Here is a 16843-nt window from a genome sequence, read left to right on the forward strand (position 1 = left end):
CTCTAAAAGCTGAAGGGGAAAAATAATACAAATTTTTGGTGGGGCATTTTCTTTTCCTTTTTTCAGGAGAAGAGGTCAGGAATCCTCAGAAAGCCATACCCATAGGAATTGTGGTGTCCCTTCTCGTCTGCTTCATGGCCTATTGCTTGGTTTCAGCTGCACTGACACTTATGATGCCATACTATCTCCTAGATGAGAAAAGTCCTCTGCCAGTAGCATTTGAATATGTTGGATGGGGTCCTGCTAAATACGTTGTAGCAGTGGGATCCCTCTGTGCTTTGTCTACAAGGTAAAGACATTGAAATAGTAATTCTGTTGGGAAAAGTTGATTAATAGTATGTTACATTTGTATGTATGTTCGTGTGTTCACTTTGAAGGCTCAGTCCATGCAAAGAATTAACAATAAGTATTATAAGCAAATATTAAACTTAAGCAGGTCTAGTTGACAGTAGCTGTGTTAATTTGGGCTCCTTTTTTTCTAAACTGTACTGTTATTGAACTCTACCTCTTTGGTAGAAGCTTATTACACCTCTTTTTTTTTTAATGTATAAGTATTTTCAAACATATGACCTGCAAGTTATCTTTATTAACTGACAAAGTAAATCTCCCCCATTTTTCCTTTTTTTGCTGTCCATTCCCAGTGACTCAGCAACTTTATGGGCTCTGTGTATTTGCAGGCAAAATTGAAGACATGATTAACTAGCTCCACTCCTCATCTTCATTGCCTGTCTCTGTTTTCCTCCAACAGCCAGTCTGTCTTCTGACATCATCCCTTCCTGTGGTTTCTGTGTGGGTATTTGAGATGTAGACTATAGCTGTGAAAATATTATAATTTAATCCCCTTTGTGAAATTGTGAATGTACCTTAACATATTATTTTGATTAAACATATCAGGGAAGGCACAATATATATTAGTATGTGTTCAAATATATTACACCCCAATTTTAATATGATACAAACACTTTAATAAAATAGAAAATTGCTTGATACTTGAATTTAGGGATAGAAAAATGCTGATGCCAATCTTTTACCTGAATTTATGTAGGAAAGGAGTAATTTCCATGACCTTCAATGGTAAGAGCACTGGCTGCCTTTCCACGAAGGAAAACAAGTTTCCTGTGGAAGCACCAACCGTAAAAGCACTCCAACATAATCCTGCAGGCATTAGCCTGAATATGAGTTTGTCAACTGTGGGCATTGGTTTAAGGAAAAGGAACATTTAGATGCAGGAGAGAATAAGAAATATGAAGTAGTTCCAGAAGGACACTAAAAGAAATGTAGGACTGACTGAGGAATGTCACAGTTACACAGTTCATCCTGGGATTATTTTTGTTATTTTCTATATATTTGTCATGGTCCCCTCAGGTTGGAGGGTTTCATTGATTTTTTTTTTCTTTACATTGATAAATAGTAGAAGTTATATACAAAAAAACAGAATAAAGAAATTAATACTGGAAAACAAAGTGAACTGAGATGGTAAGAAATTTTTAGAAATTTGAACTGTCTCTTTTTCCAATGTATTCTGAAGAATTATATGTACTCCTGTGGAGAGATTAATCTTTCAATCTGTTGACTGATGTTAGTCTAGAACAAAACAAAAGAAACTGTATTTCATGCTCCTCAGTTTAGGGGTACAATGAAGAAAAGACATTGGGATGAATTACTTTTGTTTTCCTGTTACTGTGCTATGTCATGAACTTGTTTGCCAGGTAAAGATGTTTGTTAATACTGCCATTATGTATGCAAATGTACATAAAGAAGGGTAGGATAAATGAACCTTACAAAGCTGAAACAACAAAAAACTTCTGGAATTTTTTGGAATGTACCTTTTTTGTGGAAGGTACAGTTATACATCAAAATCAGTTCATTTGCAATAAAACTTCTCTCCTGTCCACCCTTAATACTTATGTCCCACAAGGATTACTGGATGTACCTAGCACCTGTGGCATGTAAGAGCTGTGCCTTCTTTAAGTGATATAGTTGCTTCTCTAAAGTAAGAAAGCAAACCCTTCACCTGGTCAAAAACTTGTGTGCTTCCTGCAGAGGTTATACTGGCTATGATTTTGCCTCTTTTTTTCTTAATTAAAAGTATTTCTCTTTGAGGGAAAGAAACCACCTAATTTAAGAAGTATGTTTAAGAGCTTCAAGTTATCAATAGTTTAAAAGCTTTATGTGTTCTAATAACATCTAAATTAATTAGCTTTACTTCTTCCAAAAGAAAGTCTTAATGCAGCTTGCCTAGAGGTGCTTTAATCGAATGAATTAATCTGCCCAAGTACTCTTGTATGGTGCTCACTTTGAATTACTTTAATCAGCAGGCTTACGTGGAAATATAGAGTGTAAGGGATGCTGCTTATGCTTATTTTTTTGCTGCTGCTGACTGACAGACTTTCTCCAGGAATACCCAAGCTTAATTGCATAGTTAATGTGATCTGGAACATGTTCCTGGTCCATTAATACCCCAGAACTATGGTGATGGGAAGAGAGTTATCTTGCTAATCTGGATTCTGTCTGATGAAGCAATTTTATTACCTAAATTAATATTATAATAAATCAACTTTGCAGTTAAAAAAACCTATTTGTGTCTGATCTGTAATACCTTGGGCTATGGGGCTTTCTGGTTTTGTCTTACAACCATACATTTTGTTTCTATACATGCCATTAATTAACATTTTTTTATCTTATCCATGAATACAACTCTGCATGAATTGTGTTTGCCATGTTGCATGTGTTTGCTTTTTACTCAGTCTTCTTGGATCCATTTTCCCAATACCACGTGTAATCTATGCTATGGCGAAGGATGGGTTGCTTTTCAAATGTCTAGCTCAAATCAATTCCAAAACGAAGACCCCACTAGTTGCTACTCTATCGTCTGGTGCAGTAGCAGGTGAGACTAAGAGCTGATCCTTGTAAAGAAAGGTGCACTGCTAAACACATTGAATATATGGAAATAAACCACTGTTGTGCAGCTTTGACTTGCTTTGGACTGAAATGATCAAATCTGCTTGTTGCTAGGTAAAGTAGTCTACCAGTAAAATTTTTTCTGCCTCAGATTTTCACTTGTTGGTTTATTCAAGTGCTTTCAAAGCCTAGGGTCAAAATAAACAGTAACCCAAAACCAAGAACATCAGTCGACCAAACTAAATCCTAAGAGCAGCAACACAGAGCCTAAGCAAAACTATACCTAAACCCATTAACTCCTCCAAACTTTCTTTTTGTGTAGTTGAGTTTACCAGGAAAGCATTGTGCTTTGAATAACCTGTACTTGAACTATACATTTTTCTGTTCTAGTCTTCTCGGCTCTATGTTCCCTTTGCCCCGAATTCTGTTTGCCATGGCACGTGATGGTTTACTCTTTAGTTTTCTTGCCAAAGTGAATAAGAGGCAGGCACCAGTTTCTGCCACCTTGACAGCAGGGGTCATCTCTGGTAAGCTCTCAAAGGCCGTTTTACTTCAAACTGAGATTTAAACCCTCTATGCACGTGCATGGTACTTCATATTTTTGAAAAGGGCTACTTGTTAACTTCCCTTGCATGTACAATGGGAAAAAATTACTGAGTAATCAACGGGTGTAAGAACTCCAGATCAAGCCAATCATGGTGGTGGTGATGGCCTTAATGCCACAGAATTCAATTTTTTTTTTAATATTAACCCCCATATGGTGAATAAGCTTGTTACTTAATCTGAGTCCCTTAGGCTGATGCTCTACTGACGGGGCTTCCTTGTCTGATGTAGACCTAATATATTTATCCTATCTGTAGTGGGGGGAAAATAACTCACTTTTTTCTCAAATGAGGTATAAGAAAAAAATTGCATTTGCAGCAGGATCAACTTTTTTGTCAACTACAAGGATTTTTTCAATTGTCTTCCAAAGAAAATTATTGTATAGGCTTACCAGGTTGTGGTTGAGAGGCATGTGTGTGTTGGGAGCTTATGTGTCTGCACATATATGTATACACATATGTGCCTACATATATTTTACCAAAACAGTATTTTGGGAGCCATTGCCAACTCCTAAGATAAATTCTTAACATACAACTCTTTCACTTAGATTCATACTTCTTGCAGAGGTACATATAGCTTTGCCCAAATTTCATCATCATTTTAGTGGGATGTCTAATCACCCGGGAAAACTGGAAGCTTTAGAAGTATTTAGCTCAAAGGAAAATAAATAAGTTTTTTAAGTAATTCAAATATCAGATACATACTTTTAGAACTTTTACAACTTTGGCTAAAATTTATCTTAAATAAGAAGTTCAGGAATGAGACAAAAATATTTTTATTTATAGTCAGAGTCATCCTCAGATGCCACAAGACTGGAACTGTTCAAACTGCATACTTGACAATAATGCAGAAAGGCACAGTCATTGTCCAGATAGTTCCCACATGAAGCATTATTATCAGGTCCCTTTCTTTGGTCAGAGTACAAATAGATGGCATAGCATTACTTTTATTATTTCAACTTTATTTTATTTGAATTTATCTTATTGACATATTCTCCTATAAGAATTTGAAAGTGCACCTTTGTGGGATGAAATCAAGATCTTTATGTGAAATTACAGGAATGATGAGAAGAAAGAATAGTCTATTACCCGGCTGGTAGTGATTGGTATAGTTACACTGCCCTGCCTGTAGCTCTGCAGCAGCTCACATTGGACTTCTAGACCAAATTCTTTAGGAATTTGGTGCATCAGCAGCTCACTGGAAAAACAACTTTCTCTACTGCTGGAGCAGCATTTCTTCTTCTATTTTTTTTTAATCTGTATTTGGTAATTTGTGGTCATAAATAGTTTTGACAGAATAGTTGTGGATGTATGTGACTGCTTATGTTATCTGACTTTGCTATGCATTTGTAGCATGAATAATTTTACAGCTGTAAGAAATGTTAAGATGAGGTGCCTAATTAAAGTTATCAAGTCAAGACTACAGCTGAGGCAGCTGTCACGTGTTACTACATGACTGACCTTTTTACAGGTGGTAATCACCATGGCAGACCTCTGCACATGGCAAAATGTTTTGGTGTCAGTCCAGTTTCACCATTAGTGTACCTACTGTTGTCTCTTGGAGTAGAACTAAGAGAGGTGGAAAAGAGATACTCTGCCTTTTTTTCTCTTGGTATAGAAGAATTACTAAGAAGAAACTTGCAGGCATTTTTCACCTTGTTTCTAAAGTTAAAGAACATCTAGGCTACAGAGCAGCCTTTTGAAGCTGGGATTAAAAATTAAATATAGCTACTGTTCATGAGGTTTTAGTAGGTTCTGTTCTTCCTCAGCTTTGCTCTTTAGAGCATGAAAAGCTTAGAGGTATTCAAAAATCTACACTGCAAATTACTTTTTGGATTTAGGAACATCCACTCTCATTAAAGAAATAAGAATGGTCTCAATTGGAAAAAGGGACTCCCAGATTATATAAAAGTTATGAAATCCAGCAGTCTTGTTTTCAGAAAATCACATTTTGCTTCCTCCTTTAGGATAAATAATGGGAGTATGTGTCCATGTGTTTGTGCACTCATGCAGTTGTCTACAAATACATTAACAAATGCATACCATAAATATTAAATACAAATATTTTGAATATAGAATAATTTGGGTGTGCATATACATACAGTGTATAAAGACTACATTCAATAGTTTCTGTTGATGTTGAGATTACTGATGATTCAAAAAATCTGCATCTCAAAAATATTAATAAAATACAAATACTTTAAGAGGCTCTTTGAACACATGTATTTCAAATCAATTGGAATTAGCCTTTCATTTACTGATAGCTTCTCCTAATTTCTTTATAAATAATGTGCTTCTGTGTGCAACAGCATGGACAAAAACAATATTCCAGAATCTCCAAATCAATATGGCATTAGCTTTTAGAATAGAATTTCTAGAATAACTTCCACTGCCATGGAAGTTTCTGCCTCTGAATTCAGTGGTCATAACAGTATTAATTCCTGAGAGATGTTACTGGTCGTTCCTGAAGGTGAAGTGAAAACTATTTTTAGTAGGATAACCATTCAAAAAACCCCCACAAAACTATTTTATTTGAGACAACTCCTGAAAGTCCTCTTCACACAGAGCTCTTTACCAGCTCAGCAGAAATTTTACATCTCAGTGATTTTTCCTCAGTTTGGCAGTGGGATCCATCCTTTCAGCTTTGGTGAGATTCTACTGCAGGATCTGAACTTCATTCTGGAAAAATGTATTTTTAATATGGCCCAAATTCAACAATATGTGTGCAAATACTTACATCCAAATAAGTCTGACATAAGCATTTGACTATGCAGCATGACTGTAGGACTCATCAGGGCCTGTCTATATGAATGAGATTCCCAGCTGTAGGGAATCAGGTTTGAAATGATACCAGTAGCTTAAAAGATGTGGTTTTAAGGATTATCATGATTTCACTCATATTGCTGTCAGTAAAACAATAAGTTAGGTTGCAGACAGATTTTAAAATCTTAGCTTAATATATTTTTAATATTAATCTTGGCACTTATGCTTAGACTTGATGATCTTAAATTTCTTTCCCAGTGTAGATGATGCTACAATTCTATGTCAGTCTCCTGGAATTTTTTTCCATTTCTTTTCTTTTTAGCTGTAATGGCATTTCTATTTGACCTAAAGGCTTTAGTGGACATGATGTCTATTGGCACACTTCTTGCTTATTCACTTGTGGCAACCTGTGTCCTCATTCTTAGGTGAGCTAAAAATATCCTTTGTATTCTACTGTGGGGGTTTTTTGGGTTTGTCAATAAAAAAATAGAAGTCGTATTTACAAGACATGTTTTTTGTTAGATAGCCAGTAGCTGTAAGCATATAAATGGTTTCTAATAAGCAGTGACTCCTCTAAGTAAACAATGGTATATTACATAAGTATAGCAGTGAGTCGGGTTAAAGCTTCTGGTGAAATCAAGACACCTTTTATTTTCCAGAAATAGTACTGGTCCAAACATTAGCCCCAAAGGTACTAAATATAAGCCTGAGTACAGTGACTGATACTTGTATATGAATGCAATCTACACTGTACATCAGGCATATTGCATTTTGGAGACCATATGTGAAAGGGGTTGACGTTCCAGGTGGTTCGCAGGATGTACAAGCTCTAATAGTTGCTTTGTATTATCCTAATCAGAAATATATGACCAGACAAGTGTTTTAAGATGTGGTGGCCCTAGAAGAGAGTGCAATTATATGTGAGATGATAATTTTTTCTCAGAAAAACTCTGGTATTTGTCATATTTGTAAAGCTACAGAATTATATATTCCTAACTACAGATCACTTTATTATGTATTGCTCTTCTGATTTTAAGAAGTCAGCCTTTATTACTTAAGTCTAAATAATTAACTTTGAAAAGTATAACAGCTTAAATTCAGCTCAAATTCATTGTGCAATAATTTACACTTTAAAAGAGAAGCCTATTCTATTTAAAAAGAGCTCATGGTAAGTATTTTTTTAAAATACATTTAAAAGCTAACAAAGCAGATGCCAGTTTTCAGTTAGTGCCAGTTAGAAGCCTCTTAGAGTATGGAAAGCAAGTCAGAAACAAGATCCCTTACTCTTTCCTTGCTGTTGACTACCAGACCCTGTCGTTTCTTTCTGTATGGGACTGTTCATTTATCTGAGCTATTGGTACATTCAGGTAGCTTAAAAAACTGCAAAAAAAAAACCCCCAATCTCCAAACAAACCAATCCAAAAAGTGAATTGCCATAGTATTTTTATATATGACACTGACTAGTAATGCTGTTGCAATGCAGTTATAACTTGGGAAATTCCAAAGGTCTGCTGAAAATAATTTAGTGCTTCAGAACTTTCCTAGATTCATATTGCTTCAAATTTAGAAGTGTGCTTTATGGTTATTACTCTGTTTTATGCATAGGTACCAACCCACCTATGAGGAACCAAAATACTCTCCAGAAAAGGCAGCTTTGGCTGCAGCTGAAAGAGCATCTGCAGTAAGTGAGTCACAGATAAACATGATAGAGGAAAATCACTTCCGTCTTCAGGCTTTGATTAATCCATCCAGTTTACCAACTGAGCGGACTGCAACTATAGTTAACTACTTAGTGAGCCTCTTAGGTAAGTATTTGGCTGTCCAAACTCATGTATGCATTAACATTTGCAGTGGGATTTTATTAAAGTCAGAATTAAAAGTCCACTGATAACATTCCCTCTTTCAGTCATACATGTGTCATTCTATGCTTTTATCATTCATGAATCAATCTAATCTGTGGTCATTTTCATTTAATTAAACATATTCATAACAACAGTTCATGTTGAAGCTCTGCTATCACTCTACTTAAAAGTCACTTCCTCTTCAACACTGAGATTAAGTGACCTATTTCTGTAATTTTGTTTTTCATACAGCTTGCTTGATTTGTGGCTTCAGTGTCCTCATTACATACGGGATTCATTTCATTGCTAACTTGGAGCCCTGGAGTATTGGCCTTCTTGCTTTATTGGTGATATCCTTCATAGTTACCATTCTCCTCATCCAAAGGCAGCCTCAGAACCAGCAGAAAGTAGCCTTTATGGTGAATAACTTATTCTCTATGTTATTCTCTGATGACAGCTTTGGATGGATTCTAAGGAGTGGGAGAGAGAACTTAAAGCTGGAAAACAACTTCATCAGAAGTTGATGAGTGTACAATCACTTGTCTGTGTAATCTACAATCCTTTGGACTCCATACACAGTATAAATCCTTTCATTTTGCACTTTCACTTATGTTCTAAGATCAGTTATTTAATGGAAATCATGAAGTGTAGTGATGAAGGTCAAGGAATCTGGTGGAGGTGGGGGAGCATTTCAGAATAAGAGAGATAGATATACTATTTTTCAGCTGTAAGTACAGAAATTCACTAGTATATGTTCCACACAAACTGGAAAGTTTTTTATAGCCTTAGAGAATATATATTAAACATAATGTATTTTAAAAGTTTAAGATCTATAGAGACTGTTGGTTAAACACAGTAAAAATTTCACTACCTTACAACACCAAAAAAAGTTTCAATTCTTTATTACTGATTACACTGTACCTCTAGTTTGAGTTACATACCTGAAATGTGACATGCAAAAAAATTATGTTTAATAGAAACATATTAAATATTTCCTTTTAGGTTCCACTATTGCCATTTTTGCCATCATTCAGTATACTGGTAAATATTTACTTGATGGTACAATTAAGTGGAGAGACTTGGATGAGATTTAGCTTCTGGATGTTACTTGGTATGTACTTCTGTTCATTTCAGTCACTTCATACACTATAGCTCATGATTCCCATCCTAAAACATTCTTTTCCTTCAAATATTTGAAAAAAATCTCTGTGATTTAATAAAAATCAGCTAATATTTCTGATAAAAAGGAAGAGCATGCTTCAGAAGTATCTATATGCAGTCAAAATTACAAATATAGTCTTTAGGTAATAGGAAGATTTCCAATAAGCCTAGTAAGTATAGCCAAAATTATGTAGAAACCTGCTTATAACAGGTTTCTTCCCAGTATATCAGTCTGTCCTCTTTTAGATCTAGAAAATGGTATTAATTCCATCTAGACATGAATTACAGATAATACTTTCCATAACTTATTAGAGCATTTAATTATGCAAAAACGATGCACTGGAGTTTCCTGTAGAAACAGGGAAGACTTGAAACATGAGCTCTGATTCAGATATCTGAAGAACAGTCTTTAGCAAAAATCTGTTCAGCCAGAGAAAAATATGTACTTTTTAATGCAGTACTTGCCTGAAAACCCCATGAATTTTTTTTTTTTTCCTTTTGGAAGGCTTCCTCATTTACTTTGCTTATGGCATCAGACACAGTGTTGAAGGTCATCATGGCAATGGAGATGATGATTCTTGTTCAGAAAATAGCGGGATGCAAGAAAAGAACCCAGTGGATGACCCTGAAAATGCAAATGAAAGGGATCAATTTCTTCCACCTGAAAGGACAAGTGAATGTTAAACTCTGCAAACACACAAATCTTTTAAACCTTCAATTGGTATTTTACTTGCAGACTGAAATTTCAGAAGCTTTCTGCCAACATGTGCCTCTTGAAAGTGTTTACTACAAGGCCTAACTGATATTTTGGACAAGCTGCTAATCCATCTTCATCATTTCAGAACTGACAGCATGGAGATAATTATTTAAATTTTTTTTAAAAGTACCCTTTAGCAAGCAAAAATTTGGAGACATTGTTTGAAGTGTCATCCAAAATCACTGGCAGTCATCAGATATGAAGACTTTTAGAACTGTCTGCAAGAAGTTCTGAGTATTTGACAATCTACTGTGAACATAAGTGCCTTTCATACCTTTTCCTTATCTTTGTTATGTGTTTTGGTAACAATCTAAATTGTCTTCTTTCTGTTGAAGTAACTCATGGGAGATAAATTTCATTCTTACAGGCCTGGAAAGTATTTGCAAAATGAATGGTAGTTGTATGGATTAGATACTTGGTAAAAATTAGAGGAGCGTTTATTTATGTTTAAAAAAGTAATTGCTTATCTTTGCTAATCATGACTATTAATCTGTGGTCATGGAGAACTTAAGCAGTGAAGATACTTAAGAGGTTTTTAGTCCCTCTAAGTAGCATTCAAGATTTCTACTTAAGTGCATGCCTTTTCTTTGAAGGATGCTTCTCACAACAGAAGCTCTTTTGTTTTCTGCAAAATCATCAGGGAAGTAATCTGTTGGTTACAGTATTGACAGTGACAGTCAGATGTGATTTAGCAAATTTTATGCTTTTGACTTCAGAAGGGCCAGAATTTCATCCGACTGGTACTTAATCTGGTATTTACATAATCTGGTACTTACCTTCAGCAGTTTTCCTCCTTACTACTCACTTCTCCCCCTATATTTTCTCTTTAATACATGTCCCAGAATTGATATTGCTAGATTAGTGTTACACATCGCTTCTCCTAAAACAAAATCAATGCACAAAATCCCAGTTTTCTTTTCAGATGGTAGGGAAGGCTAAAAAAACCAGAGGTCTGGATTTTGGAAAAAAAACCTTATCAAAACAGTATTTAATTGCTTCATTAAGTCCTAAAATTTATGTTAGCATAGGACTTCTTGTGAGCCAAGCCTACATCCACAAATCCATTCATGTGGGTACGATGTCTAAATGCTAATTTATGTAAAGAACCAAACTGGTGTGGCAGCGCTGGGTAAACAATTATTTTAATGCTGCTAAAACCAGAAAATGTTCTTCTTTCAACATAAGTCATGTTATCTGTCAAAGGCACACAGATATTTTAACACTTTTTCTCAGCAAGGAGTCGGTTCAAGTCCCATGAAGGATTCCACAATATGAAGTAATTTTGCAAGAATATATTGACAAAAAGTCCTTCCCTAAAGTAAGAACTGTCTGGGACTTTGTCATGGAGAGTTGCAATCTGTTGCTGGTACCAACCATTGGTATTAATCTCCATTGTTAGGTATAAGAACTTTTGATGCCATGAGAGCTATGTTGGTTGACAGTGAAGAGCACCTTACTTTTTATAAGAGCTGGAATTTTATGAAAAAAGGAAAGAAAGAAAGAAAGGAAAAAAAAACCAAACTAGTTAGGCTGCTTCTGTCGCTCTCCTTTTTCAGAGCAATAAGTTGCTCTTTTTAATCTGAAAATGACTTCTTTCCCAGTAGTCTTAAATCCTCAGCTTCAAAGAAAACCATTGCCGTGGGAGCAAGTCAGCCATGCCCATGTGAAGATTTTGCGTGATCTCTTTACAAGCCTACAGTGAAACAGAACTCTTAAAATTCCTTCCACATCTCAGCATGTGGGAAGCACAGACTTACTTTTTGCTGTGGTTGTTGATGCCACAGAGCAGGCCAGCCAGGCTCCCAAGGCACAAACTGCTGCTGTTCTGTGCTGTGCAAGGAAGACTCCATTCCCTCCCAAGGACATCCTACAGAATGTATATGTGCACACCTGTCCATGCATTTGCATGTCTGAAATTAGCCCATAGCAAATTTGATGTACTGGTTAAAATAATTTCTGTATTGCACTTGACTTTTCTTTTCAAGGATGCTGCCCATACAATTAGCTTCTGACTAAAGCAAGTGCTAGCTAAGGCCTCTGGAGAGAACTAAGGGAAGTAAATTTTCTAGCTTATTTACCTGATGGATGTGTTAGCACTTTGTGTATTGACAAATTCCTCTTTCACTTGTATGAATATTTCTCTCCACTTGTTAGCAAAATTAATTATTTTAAAATAATAGGATGTGCCTGTACAAGTGTTGCTAAGACAGATGGGAGGAGCTGCAGCACCAGAGCTATCCACATAACTAATGAGATACAAAATGAAATTAAAGGAAAGGCACTGGGTACTCTTAGTTGCTTCAACTGCACAAAGCTTATTTATATGTGTATAGTAATTTTGAGTCAGTGGCTGAGTGAAAATAGGCAAGCCAGAGGTAAGATATTTATGGTCAATTTGATGTACATTTGTATATGCAGTCTTAAAATTCCAGATGCTTTAGCAGGACTCTGCAGAAGCAAAGGACGTGCCATGCTAGTCCTACACAGAAGTGATGGATGCAAGAGATCCTGATCCTTTCTCACATTTGCTGTATCTCTGCACTTGCTGAAAGATCAGCTGAAAGCACAAGTCCATTGCAATTAAGTAATTGTTATTTTTAACACAGTTGTTGGTATTGTAAATTGTTCTGTGCAAGTAATAACAGTACATATTATACAAAATATCTACTTTTGAAGGTAGCTTATTGGGTTTTTATTTCCTTTGTAGAAAAAAAGTTCATCTAAGCTTTTTTTTTGGTACATTCAGGATATGCCATTAGATAAATTATTCTTCCCTAGTTGGCTTTAAAAAAGTAATCCAAAGCATATTTAACAGAGAAGAAATAAATCTTTTTGTTCTGATGTTAAGAAGTTATAAAGCATTTCTGAATATTTCATGTTAACTGAAGTGGTCTTCCTGTGGTATTCCAGTCCTCATTCTGCAATGGGATTTTTATGAGGTAACCTAGATTTCATTGTCTGTTATCATGGATAAAATATTCTGTTAATGGTACGCTTTTTCCTGCACAACAAATGCTGGTCAGATTCCTGAAATCTATCATATTGTGCTTGTGTTGCCAAGTGTTAAAGCCATTTTTATTTCCTGCTGTTGGAGAATTAGCAGCAATAAATGTCAGTTGTAGTGATACAGAGCTACTTAAGCAGGAATTGTGTCATCCAGAAACTTAGAATGATAGAATAAATTTAGAGGCAAAGCTTGGTAAAGCTTAAATATATATTCTGTATTTTATTACATGATAAATTTACAAGTCTAGTCACCTTTCCCCTAAAATTTATGGAAAAAGAGATATATTTAAGAAATATAAGGTACAGTGTATAAGGTACAGAATTTTTAATAAGTGCCAATATCAATGTGCCATTAGCATCCTGAGGGGGTGACAGTGCAGGAAACCTGTGTGGGACTGTGCAGTTGGGTATGAGGCCTTTGACACTGAGACACATTTTTTACAGTAGGAATTTAATTCATAAGAAGTCTGGTGTGCCTTACTTGAGTGCATAAAGAGAAAATGAAACCACCTTTTTAATGCTCTTAGGCCCTAATTCTTCCTGGACAACGCTGGGAAGTCGGTACGAATCGCTGGGTGTTCACTGAAGGCACTGAGGTTACTCAGTGTTAAGCAAATACAAATTTTACAGAAAGAACAGGTGGTATTTCATATAGTATAGGATCTTTGTGTTTGTTTTTAATTTCCTGTACCTTTAGTATTTCTTTCTGGCATGTTTTGAGGACCTCTGCATTTTTAATAGTTGAACCTTTTCAAAACTAAATATGATGCCTTTACCCGGTGCTGATCTATTTTCTGTTTGATCTTAGAAATCAAACTCCTTACATGAGTTGAAGGATTTCTGTGCATAGACATGCATTAAAAAGAACTGTATGTGTATATATATATATTTTTTATTGTCAGTTGGACAAATTCTGTTGTTTTTCTATGTTTTCATGAGCCTTGTATGAGGTCAACTCCAGCTTCACCAAGTTTAGTTGGAGTCAGAATATGAGGATTTGAATATTTAGGAGAGCTTTTTTCTTTCATGGTACCAGAAAGCAAAGCATGAAATATGTGTTACATATCTTTAAAATCAATTATGTGTGAATCATTTAAAAAAAATTAGCATTCATATCCATCTTTTTGTTTGTTTGTACATTTCAGTCATTATTTCTGTATTGTATGCTGCTGAGCATTCAAAGTGTAGATAATATGATTATGAAGCAATTTAAACCACAGATTTGTATTTCTTTGCAGTGCTCTACCAGAATGAAAAGTCTTGAATTTTTCTGAATGTAAATTTGCTTGTATTTAAGAATATGGTGCTTTTCCCCCCACTTTACAACAGAATTGTTACCAGTGACATTTTTAGATACCTTAGTTCCAGATTTTAATGGAAATTACACTGCTTCTCATTTACTGTAAAACATGCTTTGTGGGATAACAATACTGCATATGTTCCATATTTTTAAATAAAGTTGAATATCACTTGTATGTCCTTCATACAGCAGCTGTATCTTTAACTACTACTATAGTTTTAGTGAACACTAAAATAATATAGTAACTTAACATCATGAGCATGCCAGATATCTAATGTCATGACATTGCACAAATCATAGTACATTTAAAAGAAATAACATGATAACATTGTATGGACTGCATAGAGGGAACAGAGAATAACAGCCTTTGATTTGGGCATTTTGTGTTACCCTGCCAAACCAGAGATGATGTTAGGTTTGATTTCCAGAGGGGGTGAGTGGCCCTCAGCTTCATGCTCAACTTTCTGAAGCACCAAGCCTTGTCCTGGTATTCACCCAACTACAAAGTTGGATGAATAACTTGTTGTTTCCTTGTTCCCTATTTGTCAAAAAAACCCAAACCAAATCAACTAAACACAACACTAACAACAACCCCACCCAAATCCCAATCCTAAAAAAACCCCTCCAAAACCCAAAAAGACCCCAAACAAACCAACCCCAAAACCTTCCTCAATTTTAATAGTACTGTGAGTATAGCAAGAGAATAAAAGCATGTATCTAAGCAATGGATGACAATAGTCTGGATACAGAACCCTACTGACAGAGCAAGATTATCATCTGGCACTGTTTTCAAAGACATTTGAGTACTGATCTTTGTTCACAGACTTAAAAGTGGCTATGAGAGTATTTTTTTCTGAGGTATATTCTTTATAAAGAATTATATAATAGTATTCAAATTATTAATAATCACCTTACTGTACATACGGATGTACTAAGACTGGTCTTGAAAATCTTGGTCCCATGAAGCAGTGGAATAGGGCCACTGATTTAAAGGAGGGCAAGTCATCTGCAAGCATCTCATCACATTTAAAGTATTACTTGGAAAATGTATTTAATCTATCAGCTTACTCATGTGGAGGACTAGGGTCCTCACATAATGGTTTACATTCGTTTTTCTGATGGCTATAAATGAAAATTCATGCATACCCTTTGTAAAGTAGGACATGTAAAATCCATGAAATAACCTTCTTCATTATACACATTTTCATAGGAAAAAAGAATATGCCAGTTTAAATATGTTTTAATGCAGTCTGAGTGTAATTTCCATGTGCTATTACCATGTTTTCCACAGTACACTAATACTTGCTGCTCAGACAGCATAAGATCATTGACCTACCCTGTGTGTGAAAGCAAAAGGGAAATTTCACTTAGGAAGGCAAATAAGGATTGTAACCAGTTTTGCAGATGACAGGGAAAAAAAAACCCCACTTGTTATTCTAATTGTTTCAAGGGGGAAATACTGTAGCAACAATTTTTTTTTCTTAATTTGTTACAGCTAATGGATGACATGTTTATGATAGCAGAATGAAAAGGTGATCATGAAATTTCATCAACCTACTCCACTCTTGGGCCCTACTGGTTTCCTTATACTAACCAGGTGCCCCAGGGTGAAGTATCAGAGCAGGGTTCGGCAAGCAAGTCTCCAAACTCTGCATGTGTTTCTGTTTATGAGGGTGGGGGAACATTATGCATGGACCTTCTAACTTTTTTTTGTGTGGATACAGATGAAGTAAACCTTTAAGTAATCTGTAAATACTCTGCTCTAACATCTGCTGTGACCCTGGAGCTGTGGTCAGGGACACAATTTGAATTTGTATTTATTTTTATTCATCTTGGACTGTGGTTGTGTCTACTACGGGGTTTGCCTTTGATCTCTGACAGTCATTATTTCCCCCCACCCCATTCAAGTCCAACCTTGCCTTGCATCTGCCTTTGTGGCCCCTCCAGTCATATTTTCCTCTCCCTTCTCCTCCAAGGAAACCCTCAAATTCCAAGGAATGGCTTTTTACAGCTCATTGTGAGCAGAACCACACACACGGCAGACATCAAGTTTACCATTTTCATCCCTTTGCTAACAGCATAGAGAGACCTGCGCCTTCCCAATGTGCTTCACCTGAGACTAGAGAGAGACCGCCTCTCTTTTCCACAGCGAGGTAACTTTCGGTGTGGCAGGCTGGTACAAGTGCAACAGTCTGACGTAAAAATATGTTTTTGCTGTCTCAGGCCAGCACCGTTCAGTGCCCCAGTGCAGCCCCGGGGTCACCTGCGGTACCGCCCGTGCTCCGCTCTGCCCGCCCGGCTATGGGCCCCAGGGCAGCCGCAAACAGCCGGACCTGTGCAGAGCTTCGTATGGCGAGGGGCAGCTGGCACCGAGGAGCTGCCTCCAGAACAGCCCTCCCCCGGTGTCCCCGAACGTCCTGCGGCTGCAGCCCCGCTCCGCACACCGGGTTTCCAGCGAGGAATGGAGTGTGGCGGTGGGAGCGGCCCGGCCCCGGCCCCTCCCCGCCGAGGC

General features: G+C 36.4%; 1 protein-coding gene across 1 annotated transcript in view; it reads left to right on the plus strand.

The window, feature by feature from the left end:
* SLC7A2 (solute carrier family 7 member 2) overlaps positions 1–14506 on the plus strand; it is a 53509-nt gene extending 39003 nt beyond the window's left edge. Inside the window, exons 7-13 of the mRNA XM_059469896.1 lie at positions 67–289; positions 3292–3428; positions 6589–6691; positions 7872–8071; positions 8360–8526; positions 9110–9218; positions 9774–14506. Coding sequence (XP_059325879.1) covers positions 67–289; positions 3292–3428; positions 6589–6691; positions 7872–8071; positions 8360–8526; positions 9110–9218; positions 9774–9952 — 1118 coding nt within the window. The 3' untranslated portion in view covers positions 9953–14506. The remainder of the gene's footprint in view (positions 1–66; positions 290–3291; positions 3429–6588; positions 6692–7871; positions 8072–8359; positions 8527–9109; positions 9219–9773) is intronic.
* Positions 14507–16843: the final 2337 nt, after the last annotated feature.

This window comes from Ammospiza nelsoni, chromosome 4, assembly GCF_027579445.1.
Source record: "Ammospiza nelsoni isolate bAmmNel1 chromosome 4, bAmmNel1.pri, whole genome shotgun sequence".
Classification (NCBI taxonomy): Eukaryota; Metazoa; Chordata; class Aves; order Passeriformes; family Passerellidae; genus Ammospiza; species Ammospiza nelsoni.